The 15430-nt window shown below is 51.5% G+C and overlaps 1 protein-coding gene across 3 annotated transcripts in view; it reads left to right on the top strand.

The window, feature by feature from the left end:
• SH2D4A (SH2 domain containing 4A) overlaps positions 1-11007 on the top strand; it is a 74043-nt gene extending 63036 nt beyond the window's left edge. For all 3 annotated transcript variants that reach the window (XM_067022737.1, XM_067022738.1, XM_067022739.1), the window contains exons 9-10: positions 7960-8180; positions 9757-11007. In XM_067022737.1, the coding sequence (XP_066878838.1) occupies positions 7960-8180; positions 9757-9849 (314 nt within the window). In that variant the 3' untranslated portion in view covers positions 9850-11007. The remainder of the gene's footprint in view (positions 1-7959; positions 8181-9756) is intronic.
• The last annotated feature ends 4423 nt before the right edge of the window (positions 11008-15430 follow it).

The following is a 15430-nucleotide window of genomic DNA, read 5'->3' as shown; positions in this document are numbered from 1 at the left end:
TAAGAGGGATTGTTTTCTTTGTTCCTCACTGCTTGTCTCCTCGCATATGCTTGTGTTCCGTTCAGGACTGTCTTGACCCTCGAATATGATCCTTGTTTTTATCCATTTCATTCTTGCGTATGGCCACCCTATTACAGCACCTTTTGGTCTGGACCATTTTTGCAGTTTGGTGATAAATGTCGGGGAGCCTTCCTGGCCAAACCTAACACCCCTCTGAGCAAAGTCATTTCACTCATTCTGTCTCCTGCTCTGAGTCTTCAACGTGGGTAGATATGTAATTAATTGTACGACTTCTTGGAGAAAAGGGCCAAGGAATAAACAAAACTGAAGTTTGAAGGTCCATCCAGAAACCCACAGACCCAGTTCTTCATTCCGTCCATTTTCCTACTCCTGTTAAATATGCAACAGTGTCAGGAGCTTAGGAACCAGCAGGAACTAGGAGTGGGAAGGTGGGGAAAAGATAGAAGTTAATGTATAAATAGATTTCTGATTTAGGAACTTTCTAATTACTTCTGTTGTTGTTAGATCATTCACATGCTTGCTTTATGCATCAATAGCTCATCATTATTCCTCTGAAATATAATTTATGCTTCCTTATCCAAAATTGGAAATGCTTAGACTGTTGATGAAATATTTCCACCTGATTTATTTCTTGTGGATGTCTTTGCTGTCGTGGCATATGATCGAACCTGCCCTCCAAATGCTTTACATTTTTTAAAAACTTTACATTTTAAGCTACCTAAAAAGCAAATCCTTTTAACGTCTGTGGGCCACCAACACAGTTCATACTGCAACTATTTTGATTCCTTCCATATTTGCTACACCCTCCAAAGTTTCATCCTCCATTGGGGGTAAATCCTGTCCATTTCTGTGGAGGCATTTATTCTCTGGAACTTAAGTTCCCTAGAGATGATTGTCCAGGAGGAGTCCTGTGTCTTTTTCTCCCCATTGTTACCGAGTCCAAACTCATACTGCTTGGGGCATGACAGGCCAATACATTGAGAGATGAGGTGTTGGGGCAGAGAAGAGTAACCTTATTCAGAAAGCCAGCAGACTGAGAACATGGTGGACTAGTGTCCCAAAGAACCATCTTACCCCAGCTAGAATTCAGGCTTCTTTTACACTAAAAGGGGAGGCGGTGTGCTTCTTATTACAAACTTCTTGGTGTCAGAATCCTTTGTTCTCGCAGCTGTCCACGTAGGTCAGGTCACAACAAGACAAAGGTTATTCTCTGTTCTGCAACTTTTTATCTCTATATAAATGGAAAGCATTGTACCTTTAAAGGTCAGAGCCTTGAGAATGGGCTACCCTGTATATTTCAGGCTATAGGCAGCATTCTTTTTTACAAAGGTGCAGAGCCAGCGTGACTAAGCACAGGCCACACAGCTCAAAGGTTAGAGCTAAAGAAATAGGTCCAATAAGGAGTCAGGTTTGTTCTTCTCCATTATACCTGCAGTGTGCCATCCAGGCTCCACCAGCACAGTCCTCCAGGGCTGAGTGTATATGCCTGGATGGGTTGCATTGAGAAAGTCTCACAGAAGCCTCCCTAGATTTCTTTCAGGCTACAACCTTAATTAACCTGGAAACTGGCATCCATAAGTGATAATCTGTCCTCCAGCTATTTTGCTGAGGAGTGGAGATTTCTTAATTAGGGGGCCATCAAAATTCTACCCATCTCTCACGAAGGGATTTTTCAAGCTTCTCTCTTAAGCACAAATTGCTGATTTGTGTGACTTTCCAAAGTCACCCAAATGTATTCACCCTGCCTCACTTACATCTATGATTCGGCTACCTCATGGAGTGGAAGAGGCTGTGGTCGGAAGCAGGAGGACATCGGTGCCTGTGCGTGGCAGTGATCTCGCAGAGGCAGCAGGGAGTGGTGGCGTGAAGCGAGATCTTAGTTCCCTGCCCAGGAATTGAACCTGGGGAGCCTGGATGAAAACCAGGACTTCTAGCCGCCACACCCCCTGGCCCTTGCCCTCAGTGGAAAATGCATTGCTCACAGAGGCAAAAAATGTAAAAACAGGCACAAAGTTTATTATTAGAGACACAGCACAGCAAGTAGGAGAGCACACAGGGAAGCAGTTTGTTTCGTTAAGACAGAAACAAGGCAGAGATGCACACCCAGAGAGGAAGGGTGTGGGCGTCCTCCCTAATGAGGAGGAGCCGCAGTAAAGAGGCAGTGAAGTCACTTATACAGGGCAGTTCTTCCGGGTCTCTGTTTACCTCTGGCCAATTATCTGGTTTCTTTCTCCGCACCTGCCCTGCCCTAGGACCCTCCCTAACACGTGTGCGCAACTTTTTTCCAAGATGGATTCCAGCCCAGAGGCCTATTGGATGGCCTTAGCATCACCTATTATGGGTTGGTGCCCCCTCCTTTTTGACCACCAAGGAGGCTTTCTGCACATGTGCAGCATCTCCCTTGCCCCAAGGGTGGAAAATATGTGACCTCTTGATCCTTTACCCAAACAAAGTTTAGCCCCTCTCTGTTCCTGCCAAGACTGTTACCTTCAGGCATCCACAGGAGACAAAGTCTGGCTATTTACACCGTTTCTTTTGTCAGTTCCATTTCGGAGAGCAAACAGGAGGCTGATTTTAAATGTCTAACCTAGAACCCGTCTATCTCCTGTCTCAGGAAATGCAAACAGAAGGCTAGTCTGGCCTGAAGCCCACTTTCTCCTGCCCCCTGAAATGTAAACGGGAGGCCAGTTGTAAATGCCTGGCTGGGGGCCCACCTATCTCCAGCCTCCGCAGGGGAGGGCACGGGGGAGCCCTGACCTTGGGAGGGACCAGCAGGGCCTGAGCCACGAGCCCTGGGAGTCACCTCCGTTCAGCATCAAAGCTTCATCTACCACGAGGCATCAGAGCACTTTGTCCAAATTGTCCTCTGCGGTTCTCCTATGCGCCTGCGTAGCGTTAGTTCAGGTTTCTGAAATACCTGAAGATGAAACAGGAAGAGGTGAAAGCTGCAGTATTTATTCAGATTTGAGAAGAGCTATCTTTTCTGCAGTGAATACTACGCATTGCTTTTTTTCTGGGAGACCCTGGCTTTTCTCATAAATTACCCAGGGCTTAGTATGCAGTTGGGTCCTCACCCTGACGCTGCTGGCCACCGGGGTCAGGGCCTGCCTGCACTCGGAGCCTCACACGTCCCATCACTGACGCCCACGGCTCTGGGCTTGCGGTTTCCACTGTGGGTCTTGGAGGGACCTCGGAGGGAAGAGAGAGGGCAGTGGGTGGGCCCCACCAAGGGGAGAGGCTCTGCTTGGGGCTTGACTTGGGATGCGTTTCTGGAAAGGGGCATTCTACTCTTTAGAGAAGCAGTTTTAAGTCCACGCTTTTGCTGTCAGACTTTCTTTGTCGTCACCTGCCTCGTGTCCTGGACTTCTGCTGCCGCAGGCAGAGCAGGCTAGGCGCTGCTTCTCGAGCCGGTGCGGGTAGGCGAGCACGCGCACTGGCGACAAGCGCGTCTCTGGGGCCTGGCCGCCTGCGCTCAGCTCCCGGTCCCCCGCCAGCCGGCTGTGTGGCCTCAGCAAGTCGCATGACTCCCGCACTTGACTCTCATCGGTCTGATGCAGATAACGACATGACCTGCCTCCCAGGGCTGGTCTGAACAAGGCGAAATACATAAAGTACTTAGCGCTGTGTGTGACGCATACTCAGGCCTGGTTAGTAAGCGTTAGCCATTAAGGTGATGAAGTGAGAACCAACGATGTAATTTTAACCTCTGAATTATTAAGGAAACATTATGAATAATACTTTAGGAGCTCTGACCGTTTTTCCTCATCCCTAAGGTGCCTGAGACGTCCAGGGTGGATGTCAGCTTCACGGTGCGTCTCCTTCCACGCAGAGGACCAGGGCAGGACCCAGAGCCTCTCTGAACGTGCTTCCTTTCCGTACTGCAGGGTCAGAGAGTGTAAAGTAGGGAGGAGCTCGCTCCCAAGTTTAAGCCTCCCCGGGGATAACGTGTACACTCTCAGTCTGCAGGGCTCTCTGCCTGGAAGAACCGACGTGCCCGCCGGGGACAGGCGTTCCAGATGGGTGTGTGTGATCCTGGCCTCGGGTCAGGCACCTGGTCCAGCCAGCACTCCGGGCCCACGCGAGAGACCTTAGGCACTGCCAGGAGCTCTGCAACGCGGGCCTTCCCCTTTGTCCTTGAAGGGCGGTGACAGTGCCTCTTCTTCAGGCCACCGTGAGGATTAAACGAGGGAATGCACCCCTGGAGGAGCGCCAGGCAGACACGAAGAACCCTCAGTGCGGTTGTTATTGGGTTACCGTTCGTCTGGTTATTAAACACAGCTTTTCCAGACGCTGGAAGCAGGTCACACAGACGTACATGTACCAGCAGAGTTAGACCTAGAGGTGCCTTGGAGAAACGTGAGTGCACCCCTTGTCCCCGTGGTAACAGTTCTCAGACCAGAGGCAGTGGTTGCTAGAAGTGTCCTAGAGGAAGAAGCAAGACGAAATTCTTCGCTAGACCTTTTCGGGGCATCCTGAGTGGCAGGTGCTGAGGCGGTGAAGGTAAATAGGGAGTGGCCGCTGCCCCCTCGTTGCTCACGAGGACGTAGAGCGGGGAGAAGCAGAGCAGAATGTGCCGAGGTCCCCTCAGAGCTGTGGACGGCGCTTGCCCAGGTGGAGGTCGGGCCAGGTGAGCCCTTGGAGAGGCCGAGCGAGTGCGCAGCGGGGCTGGGGCCGGGTTCTCGCCGGGCCTGGAGGACGCTGAGCCTCAGATCGCCCAGGGAGAGATGAGAACGCTTCATGCTGCTGGGCCGAATCTTGGAGAATAGGGAGGAAGGGCCGGCAAAGGGCATCCTATTTACCTGCCCTCCTTCTGTGGGGGAGTCGCTGTCACTTGGCTTTCCAGTGAGGGTCCTGCGGGGGGGTTCTGAGTTGTTTCAGGTCTCCTGGGGTCCATTTACCGTCTCCCGTGCAAAAACAGTTTTCCTGGGCCTGGCCTGGAGCGCTCAACCTACACTGACAGGGGTTTAGCGCTGCGCTCTCCGATATGGAGCCACTAGCCGTGCCTGGCTCTTTACGTCAAAATTAATTAAAATTAAAAATTGAGTCCCTCAGTCACGTGTCAGGTGCTCAGTAGCCACACGTGACCAGCACAGAGAACATTTCCATCGTCACAGAAAATTCTGTTGACTAGAACTGCTCTGGAGGGCGCCGGGCGTCACGCAGACGACAGGGACAAGTGGGGCCTTTCCCTCTGCTCCCCTCCGAGCCGGGGGTCCAGGCTCTCGAGAGCTTAGCCCCTTCCCCCTGGCGCAACGCCCTCTGCTGTCCCCCAGGCCACCACCATTCTGGCCCCCCTGGCCTGGATTCAGCTCCAAAATAGACCGCTGGGTGAAGAGCTGGTTCATTTCAAAAAAACTGGTGAAGCAGAAGGAAGCTTGTATGTATCCGTTGCCGCCAGTGCGGAGATCCTTCTGTGCTCTCAGACAGGTTTGGTTCTTGTGTGAGGAGAGCAGGTGCGAGGGAGGTGGCCTGGAGGTGTCACAGCCTCAGGGACCGGAGGAAGGCCACTCACTGCTCTAGAATTAATTTCTTAAGAGGCGTGCACGGGGCACGAGTCCGTGGTGATTAATATCTGATGCTGGACTTCGGCATTGCATTCAAGAGCTCCCTTTCCGGAGCTCCCCGCTTGGCAGTGACCTCAGTCAGGCCTCCCTGAAGGCGTCCGCTCCCCTCGATGGAATCGTGAGAAATGGTCCATCGACCTGTATCACAGCTGCACCAAGAGAGCACGCCCTTCGGGCACGGTGACCCTGTTGTTAAGCAAAAAGAACAAAGCCGGGTCCCCGAAGCATTCGCCACCTGCCCTGGGTACCACCGAGTGGGAGGAGGCCCCATGAGGACCGAGTTCTGGTGTCTCTGGAGATGAGACAGCACCAGGACTTGTGTGTAGTGAGGAATAGCTGCAGACTGTGAGTCTCTCGGATGGTTTGATTTACAGCTCCTATGTGCCCTGATTTTAGGAGGAATTTGCCTTATTCTGGTTATACTTTTCCAGAATAGCTTTCATTTTAGGAATCCAAATCCATCTTGATGAAATCCAGACATTATACATGATAACATCTGTCCCATCTGTTGAAGTAATCTGGAATCTCAGAGTTAGCCCGTCAGTAAGTCGGGGAGGGGACAGAAATCTTTTTGCAATGAGCCCCTCAGCTCGATTCTGAAGTCAGTGAAAAATACCCCTGGTTTCAGAGACAGACCCAGAGTCTTCAAACCTTGGTCGCCTGCAGGCCCCGGGCGGGCTGGTCACCGGAGGCCTTGGTTCGGCCTCCGGTCGCCCTGCGTGGCACCGGCTGTGTGCAGAAGGTAAAACAGGCAGACAGCAGCGGTCGTAGCTGGGGGAGCTCACCTGGCCGTCACTCGGGCACCTGACGGGGACACCCACAGCCGACCCAGGGGGTTCCTCGGGGCCACGGTGCCTGCCGTGTCCAGTGGCTCAGTCTCGCCGGGGAAGGGCAGGAAGGTGACTGGAGAGGACGGCGAAGGTGCCCCTTGGGGCGGGGACACAGCAGAGCTGGGGCCAGAGGAGAGGCGGCAGGCTCATTTCCTGTCCGGTGCCCCGACTCCCACCCCCATCCTGGCGTCGCCCTGGGGCTGAGCCTCGCGCACCTGGACGTGCAGGTGCGGGCCCTGCAGGGGGGACGGGGCAGGAGGCGGGCCGGTCGGCTGGTCTCGGCGGGGGGTGGGGGGTGGGGAGAACAGCGGATTTCCAATCCTCCCTTTATGAAAGGTCTGCTTACCAAAGGGAACACAGAAGCAGTTTTATTTTAGGCTTCACCCTGGAGAATTAGGTTTAATTCTCCATTAACTTTACCACCTTTAGTCATGTTAGACTAAAGGGCCGTGATAACCCATTGCCTTTTCAGCAAGAGGTTTTCTGGGGTTTCCTGATTGCAGCACTGAGGTTCAGCATGGGAGAAGGCAGGGGGTCCCAGAGAACGCCGCGCCCCAGGTCAGAGGTCCGCGCCGCTCACCGCCCTCCCCGCCCCGCCACGGCACGTCTGTGCGCTTTCTGGCTGTCTCATCACGTCGCTAGTTCAGAGGGGGACACCAGTCAAACGCCCTGAGTGCGGACTCACTGGGGAAGGGGCCGGTCTGAATCAGTGTGAATCCATGAGGCATCCAGACTATACACATGTAAACATAGGGGTCCACGACGCATGTGTGTATATATGAAGGGTTTCATTCTTCTGAATGTATGTGAAGACATAAGTATGAGTAGATAAGCATATATATATACACATGTACATGCATATAGCTATATATCTACCTTCATTCCTGTACAGGAAGCATCATTTAGCAGTAGCCACAGCAGAGGGCACTGGGCAGGCCCGGGGCCATCCTGGTCCTGCTGCTAACTTGTTGACGCCCGGCCGGGGTGTCCACCTTCGGCACTGACGGCGTTTGGGGCCGGATCACTCTTTGTAGCGAGGCTGTTCTGTTCGCGGTGGGAGGCTTAGCGTCAGCCCTGCCTCGACGCACTGGAGGAAAGTAGCCCCCCCCCCGCGCCCCAGGACAACCAAAAATGTCTCAGACACTTCCAGACATCGCCCTGGCTGAGAAACACCGTTCCAGATGAAGCAGGATCGTTCCCAGGCCATAGACTCCCCATCAGTCAGCCGGGGAGAGCTCACCCTCCCAGGAGGCGCGTCAAGGGTCCGACCACGCTCAGAAGCCACGTGACGCCCGTGCTGTTGTCCGCGGCTGTGCGAGTGGAAATGTGTTCCGAGGCGTACACGTTTCGGCTCTCGTTTATACTATCCATTTGCTGATGTCACCTACCCCGGCCCGGTCACGAACGATACTCTACCGTATTCCTAAGAAGTCCGACCTGGACTGAAACGGGCTCGGATTTTTATTAGCTTTATCCCCGCGGCTGCATTTAACAGAGGGGAGTTTGGGAAATGATTTGGCTGAAGCACCTCTTCTCTCCCACAGGAATTCTCACCCTACAGAGAGCAAATGAGCTTCTGAGCACGTGTGTGCCGGGCAGCTTTCTGATCCGGGTCAGCGAGAGGATCAAGGGCTACGTCCTGTCCTACCTGTCCAAGGACGGCTGCAAACACTTCCTCATAGACGCCTCCACGGACTCGTACAGCTTCCTGGGTGCGGACCAGCTGCAGCACGCCAGCCTGGCCGAGCTGGTGGAGTACCACAAGGTGATGCAGCGCGCGGAGCTCCCCGGCCCTGTGATCGGGGTCCCGCGGCGGCTCCGGCGGTGGAAGGCAATTCCAAGAAAAGTGACCGACACGAGCAGTGGGGGGTTAGCCTTTGACGACCCCTCCTGGTAATCAGGATCGTCAATGGCCTTTCCTTTATCCCTGAACCTAGTTCCTCCTCAGATGCTCAGGGAGAGCCCACTGGGGCCGAGCATGCAGGAGATGCTACAAAATCTGTGCCCCCGATCACATCTGAGAACACTCTTTTTTTTTTTTTTTTTTGAAGTATAGTTGATTTACAATGTGGTGTTAATTACTGCTGTACTGCAAAGTGATTCAGTTATATATAGATACACATTCTTTTTTTTAATAACATCTTTATTGGACTATAACTGTTTTACAATAGTGTGTTAGTTTCTCCTTTACAACAAAGTGAATCAGTTATACATATGTTCCCATATCTCTTCCCTCTTGCATCACCCTCTCTCCCACCCTCCCTATCCCGCCCCTCTAGGTGGTCACAAAGCACAGAGGTGATCTCCCTGTGCTATGCGGCTGCTTCCCACTAGCCATGTAATTTACATTTGGTAGTGTGTGTATGTCCCTGCCACTCTGTCACTTCCTCACAGCTTATTACCCTTCCCCTTCCCCATATCCTCAAGTCCATGCTCTAGTAGGTCTGTGTTTTATTCCCGTCCTACCACTAATCTCTTCATGACATTTTTTTTTTCCTTAGAGTCCATATATATGTGTTAGCATAAGGTATTTGTTTTTCTCCTTCTGACTTACTTCACTCTGTATGACAGACTCCAGGTCCATCCACCTCATTATAAATAACTCAGTTTCATTTCTTTTTATGGCTGAGTAATATTCCATTGTGTATCATGTGCCACATCTTCTTTATCCATTCATCTGTTGATGGACACTTAGGTTGCTTCCATGTCCTGGCTATTGTAAATAGAGCTGCAATGAACATTTTGGTACATGACTCTTTTTGAATTCTGGTTTTCTCAGGGTATATGCCCAGTAGTGGGATTGCTGGGTTGTATGGTAGTTCTATTTGTAGTTTTTTAAGGATCCTCCATACTGTTCTCCATAGTGGCTGCACCAATTTACATTCCCACCAGCAGTGCAAGAGGGTTCCCTTTTCTCCACACCCTCTCCAGCATTTATTCTTTCTAGAGTTTTTGAGGATGGCCAATCTGACCGGTGTGAGATGACATCTCATTGTAGTTTTGATTTGCATTTCTCTAACGATTAATGATGTTGAGTACACATTCTTTTTAAAAAAATATATTCTTTTCCATCATGAGAACCCTCTTAAGTTAGAGCACAAGCCCAGGAGGGAGGGAGACCACGTGGCAGTTTTGCGGGCAAGAAAAATCTCTTTCAAGGCTGCCTAAGCCAAGAAAGCTTTGTGTACACCCAGGGGAGACCAGAAGTTATGTGCTCTGGTGAGGTAGGGAGGGCATGGTTTCTTATGAAACTGTCTAATAAATAACACTCAGGAGCCACCTAATGCCTGTGCCGCTGTCACTGGCCACAGCCTGACCTGCACCCTCTGCTTCACACACAGGAGGAACCCATCACGTCCCTGGGGAAGGAGCTCCTTCTGTACCCCTGCGGTCAGCAGGGACAGCCGCCCGACTACCAGACGCTGTTTGAGTGACAGCCTCATCGTGTCATCCTGCGGCCGCCAGCTGGGCCGTCCTCTGGACAGACGGACACCACGGAGATGGACACTTGTGTATGAAGCCACATCACCCTGCAGCGAGCCAATCCCGATCAAGTGAAAGGACCCTTGGGTGGGGGGGGTCCCATGGCGACCTCTCTTCTGCACAAATGCTGGAGTTTAATTAACGCTGAGAGGGAATCGCCGCTGCACTGTACACACCCCAGCAGTGAAGGGAGAAGACCCCCCATTTCTGCAGTTCCCAACATGAAGGCTACAGCCTTAGTGATGTATGGAATAAACGAAGAAGAAATTGGAACCTTTTAGGAATCAAGGGGCACCTCCAAACCAGAAGTCCTCCAGGGCCTCGGCACTCCCTCTCTGCCTCACCTCGGAAGGTCTCGGGGTGCTGTTCCTATGAGGTTCCTCGGTGGCTCAGACACTGGCGAAAGAGCCTGCACTGGTGGCATTGCCCACGGCCCCGCACACCTCGCTTGCAGTGCGTGTGTGGGCCAGGGTGTAAGACACAGGGGACACAAGTTGCGGGTGTTGCGGACTGAACGAGGAGTCTGAAGGTGTAGGACGAGAGCCTCCACGTGTACAGAAATACTCCGGAAGGCGGCAGGGGGTGAGGGGCCCTGTGTGAGGGGTTCCCTGGCTCCGGGGAGCGGGGCAGGGCTCCACCCGGGCCCTCGCCGAGGAGGGTGAAGCCACGTGCGTGCCTTCCGTAGACAAGGGCAGAAGAGTGAGCTTTTTGGACACTAGGTGCTGTGGGTCGAGTCCCCCAAAGAGACATTGAAGTCCTAACCCCCTGCACCTGTGAACGTGGCCTTATTTGGAAACAGGGTCTTTGCGGATGTGATCAAATTAAGACGAGGTCAGACCAGATTAGGGCGGCCCCGAAGCCAAGGACCGGCGTCCTTATCAGGAGAGACGGGTTGGGAAGTTGAGTTGCGCACGCAGAGGAAATGGTAGCCAGGGGACAACAGCGGCGGGGCCCCGAGTGACAAGCCGCAAGCCAGGGGACGCCGGGGGCTGGGGGGGCGGCGTGGAGCAGACTCCCCAGAGCCCTGGAAGGGAGCATGGCCCTGCGGACACCTCGATTCCAGACTTCTAGCCTCCAGAGCCATGACAGAATAAATGTCTCTTGCCTTAAGCCACTGAGTTTATGGTCATTTGTTACGGCAGCCCTAGGAAACGAATATACAAGTTTGTGTCATCGCAGACCCTGATGTGCATTGTGGACCTTTGTTTGCTGTACGGCCCGCCAGCCTCCCGAGGACGGGAAGGCGGGAGATAACTGCCCCCGGCTCTTCGGCGCTGGACGCATGCTCAGTCAGGCAGGCGTCTCGTGCAGTAGCTCCCAGGCCAGCCCAGCAGGGCGACGGCCTCTGGGCGGCCACCAGGATCACGCGGGAGGACGGGCTTCCCTGGTAGTCCAGGCTTGACTCCTGTGGCCGCATTCATTTAAAGGACGCATAGGGTTGTAGCAGTCTGTTTGTGAAGTTGTTGGCTGTGCAAAACACACCTGGACAGTGTAAAATGTAGCCAGAGAAGAGGGTGGGGTGCACGTATATGTGTGAGTGTGCATGGGTGTATGTGTGCTTTAATGAGAGAGTTTTAAAACTGATCATTGTTAGGTGTTTCTTGAAATGTTCCGTGTGGTTTCTGTTGACTGAGAGACAATGGTCAGTTGCCTAAGAGAACCTGTCTCCTAGCTTTCATTTCTAACAGTAGTTTGGCAGTCATGACATTTTGAAATTGCAGACATACACAGGGCTGGTAGTCAGAAACTTCTGTTACCAGGCTTCCCTGGTGGCGCAGTGGTTAAAGAATCCACCTGCCAATGCAGGGGACACAGGTTCGAGTCCTGGTCTGGGAAGATCCCACATGCCGCGGAGCAACTAAGCCCGTGCGCCACAGCTACTGAGCCTGCGCTCTAGAGCCCGTGAGCCACAACTACTGAAGCCTGCGCACCTGGAGCCCGTGCTCCACAAGAGAAGCCACCGCAATGAGAAGCCCACGCACCACAATGAAGAGTAGCCCCCGCTCGCCGCAACTAGACCGGCGCAGCCCAGAATAAATAAATTAATTAATTTTTCAAAATTATGGTCTACAGTTTTGCAATCGCCACCTCTGCAGCAGCGGCTTTCTTCACGCACACGCATCCAAACATTGGTTATATCCTCACCTAGAGAAGACACAGAAGTGATTTGTAGGGGATGCTCGGATGTGTCTTCATGGGGCCTCTTTGCTTTCATTTTGTCAAGAACATGTTCCAGACTGCATTGCACAGGTTTCTGTTTTAGAACATAAGTTTTCTACATTTATATCTTTAAATAATACTTCAATTTGAATTATGTGTTCCGTCCTCCAGAGTAACGATTTTTGACTTAAAAAAATACACAAAGTGAGAGTTGCGAGTTCAGTTTTATTTGGGGCAAAATAAGGACTGCAGCCCAGGAGAAACTGCTCCAAGGAGGCGAGGGGGCAGTCAGGACATATAGCAGTTTTGCAACGAAGGGCAGGTAGTCGGGAAAATCAAAGGGTTATTGTTAATTAAAGAAAACCATATCTCAAGTTAAAGAATTTAGCACTTTTCTATGTATGGGAAGATGCAAGAATCTGGGCTCACTGAAATCATTCCTTTGATATGCACTTGAACTATCTGGGGCCAGTATCCTCTGTTTTCACCTCCTGAGTTTCCTCAGGGCTCGCTGTAGGGGGTGGCTGCAGTCTGTTGGCTGCTAGATGGCAGGTATTCTTTTCAGCCCTGAGTTTCCTCCAGGCTCACCGGCTCTCTTTGCAGGGCTGCAATCATTGGTGACTGTGACATCCTTTGTTTACTGATATGGCAGGAAATATTCCATTCATAAATATTCCATTTATCACTATACATCTTACTTAGATTTCCCTCCTTTGCCTTCCATTGTTGTAATCTCTTCCTTAGTGTTTTCCTCTCTCCATCCCCTTCCCTGTATTTTAGGAGAACTGCTCACTTTGTGTGTGTGTGTGTGTGTGTGTGTGTGTGTGTGTGTGTGTGGTACGCAGGCCTCTCACTGTTGTGGCCTCTCCCGTTGCAGAGCGCAGGCTCCGGACGCGCAGGCGCAGCGGCCACGGCTCACGGGCCCAGCCGCTCCGCATCACGTGGGATCTTCCCGGACCGGGTCACGAACCCGCGTCCCCTGCATCGGCAGGCGGACTCTCAACCACTGCGCCACCAGGGAAGCCCTGCTCACTCTTTCTTTTCCACTCACAGGTTACATTCTTTGCAGTGATAATTCTGCTCGTACACTCTGCAGTGTGGACATTAATACTTCTGTTTCCAGAAGTACTGGCTCTGCCTCTTTACCTTCCTGTTCAGGGATCTTTAGACGTCCTACTACTGCCCCAGACTGAAAGACACCAGGAGGCTTAAAAGATAAAAAAAAGATTCCTCTTTTTATTGTGTGGTAAAAACGCATTATTTGGTAATGAGGTAGCTTGGTATAGAGTAGAGGGAAAGCACAGCAGGTTTGGGTTTGGATCCTGGCTACTTCATCAGCTGTGTGGAATCTTAAAAGAAAAAAAAAAAGCTAAGCTGTATGAGCTTCAGCTTCATCTCTGAAACAGGAGTTCTAAAGTCACCCTTTGGGTTCTGAGGTTTAGAAAAGAAATATGTAAAGTGCCTGGAACATACAAAGTTCTCCACAAATAGCAGTTATTCCCGTGAGTCCTGAGCCCAGGCTCCATCTCCCCCTTTATCAGCTCAGCTTATATAACCAATGGGCTGTGTATCCTAATGGCCCCTTTGCTAGAGTTTCTGGGATGAATTTAGGGGGAAAGGGAAACTTCTATAGAGTAGGGGACCTAATGATGAATCACACAATATATCAGCCAGTCGACCTGCAGAGAAATGGCTCACTTAGTTTGGATTTGAGGGAAGGTTTTTTTTTTTTTTTTTTTTTTTGCGGTACGCGGGCCTCTCACTGCCGTGGCCTCTCCCGTTGCGGAGCACAGGCTCCAGACGCGCAGGCGCAGCGGCCATGGCTCACGGGCCCAGCCGCTCCGCGGCACGTGGGATCCTCCCGGACCTGGGCATGAACCCGCGTCCCCTGCATCGGCAGGCGGACTCTCAACCACTGCGCCACCAGGGAAGCCCAGTTTGGATTTGAAATGGCACGGAAAGGGCATTCTCTAATGTCTGATTTTTTTTAAATTGTATTTATTTATTTATTTAGCGGTAAGCGGGCCTCTCACTGCCGTGGCCCCTCCCGTTGCGGAGCACAGGCTCCGGACGCGCAGGCGCAGCGGCCATGGCTCACGGGCCCAGCCGCTCCACGGCACGTGGGATCCTCCCGGACCGGGGCACGAGCCCGTGTCCCCCCCAGTCTTCACCCCAAAGCTAGACACTGACAACAGATTCAGCTGCCTTGGCGTTCCTGGTCACCAATCCGCAAGTATTTGCCTCTCTTTTTGACCAGAAGTCTAATTACAAACCCAGATCGCTTGGGAGTTACCTCTGCCCTGTCTGTGAATAGGTCAGGCAGATGGCCGGGGGTGGTGGCGGGGAGGGCCCAACACCCTTGTCAGTCTAAATCGGCTTCTACTTTTCTTCCACTGAAAGGATGTTCCTGTAATGAGTCTTCCCACCACCTGAGTCCAGACCTGGTAAGCGTCCATCGCACTGGGCCCCAACACCCCACAACACGGCGAGCACCCCACCTTTGGAAGGTGCTTTGGGTGGTGTGGCAGAGCTCTGGAGAAGGCTTCTTAACCAGGCCACTGCCTACATTCCTGGCAGCCCACACACTGTGGGTGTGAGCTTTTTTCTCTTTTATCTCTTCTGTTTGTCCTGACTGCGGGAAAGCATAGGCGTATGCAGGCTCTAACGCTTGCTTTTGTTATAATTTTTTTATACCCATCCCCCCCAAAAAAACTGAAAGAGTTCATCCGTTTCTCCTCCCCTCCACCCCCTGCCACATGCAACCACCAATCTTTTCTTCCTATCTATGAGCTTGGGTTGCTGTTTGGTTTTTTTTTTTTTTTTCAGATTCCACATATAAATGAGATCATATGGTATTTGTCTTTCTCTGACTTATTTCACTTAGCATAATGCCCTCAAGGTCCTTTCATGTTGCAAATGGCAAGATTTCATTCTTTTTCATGGCTGAATAATGTTCTACTGTGTATATTTACCACATCTTCTTTATCCATCAGGGGGCACTTAGGTTGTTTCCTTATCTTGGCTATTGTAAATAATGCTGTGATGAATGTGTGGGTACATATATCTGTTAATTTTGTGTTTTCATTTTCTTCAGATAAATACCCAGAAGTAGAACCACTGGATCATATAGTAGTTCTATTTTTTTTTTATTTTTTGAGGAACCTCCGTACTGTTTTCCACCAATTTACATTCCCACCAACAGTGCACAAGGATTCCCTTTTCTCCACATCCTTGCCAACACTTACTATTTCTACACATTTTTATAATAGCCATTCTAACAGGTGGTATCTCATTGTGGCTTTGATTTGCATTTCCCTGATAATTAATGATGTTAAGCATTTTTTCATATGCCTGTTGGCCATTTGTAACCTT

Source organism: Kogia breviceps, chromosome 20 (genome assembly GCF_026419965.1).
Source record: "Kogia breviceps isolate mKogBre1 chromosome 20, mKogBre1 haplotype 1, whole genome shotgun sequence".
Taxonomy (NCBI): domain Eukaryota; kingdom Metazoa; phylum Chordata; class Mammalia; order Artiodactyla; family Physeteridae; genus Kogia; species Kogia breviceps.
This window is presented reverse-complemented; position numbering and strand designations above follow the sequence as displayed.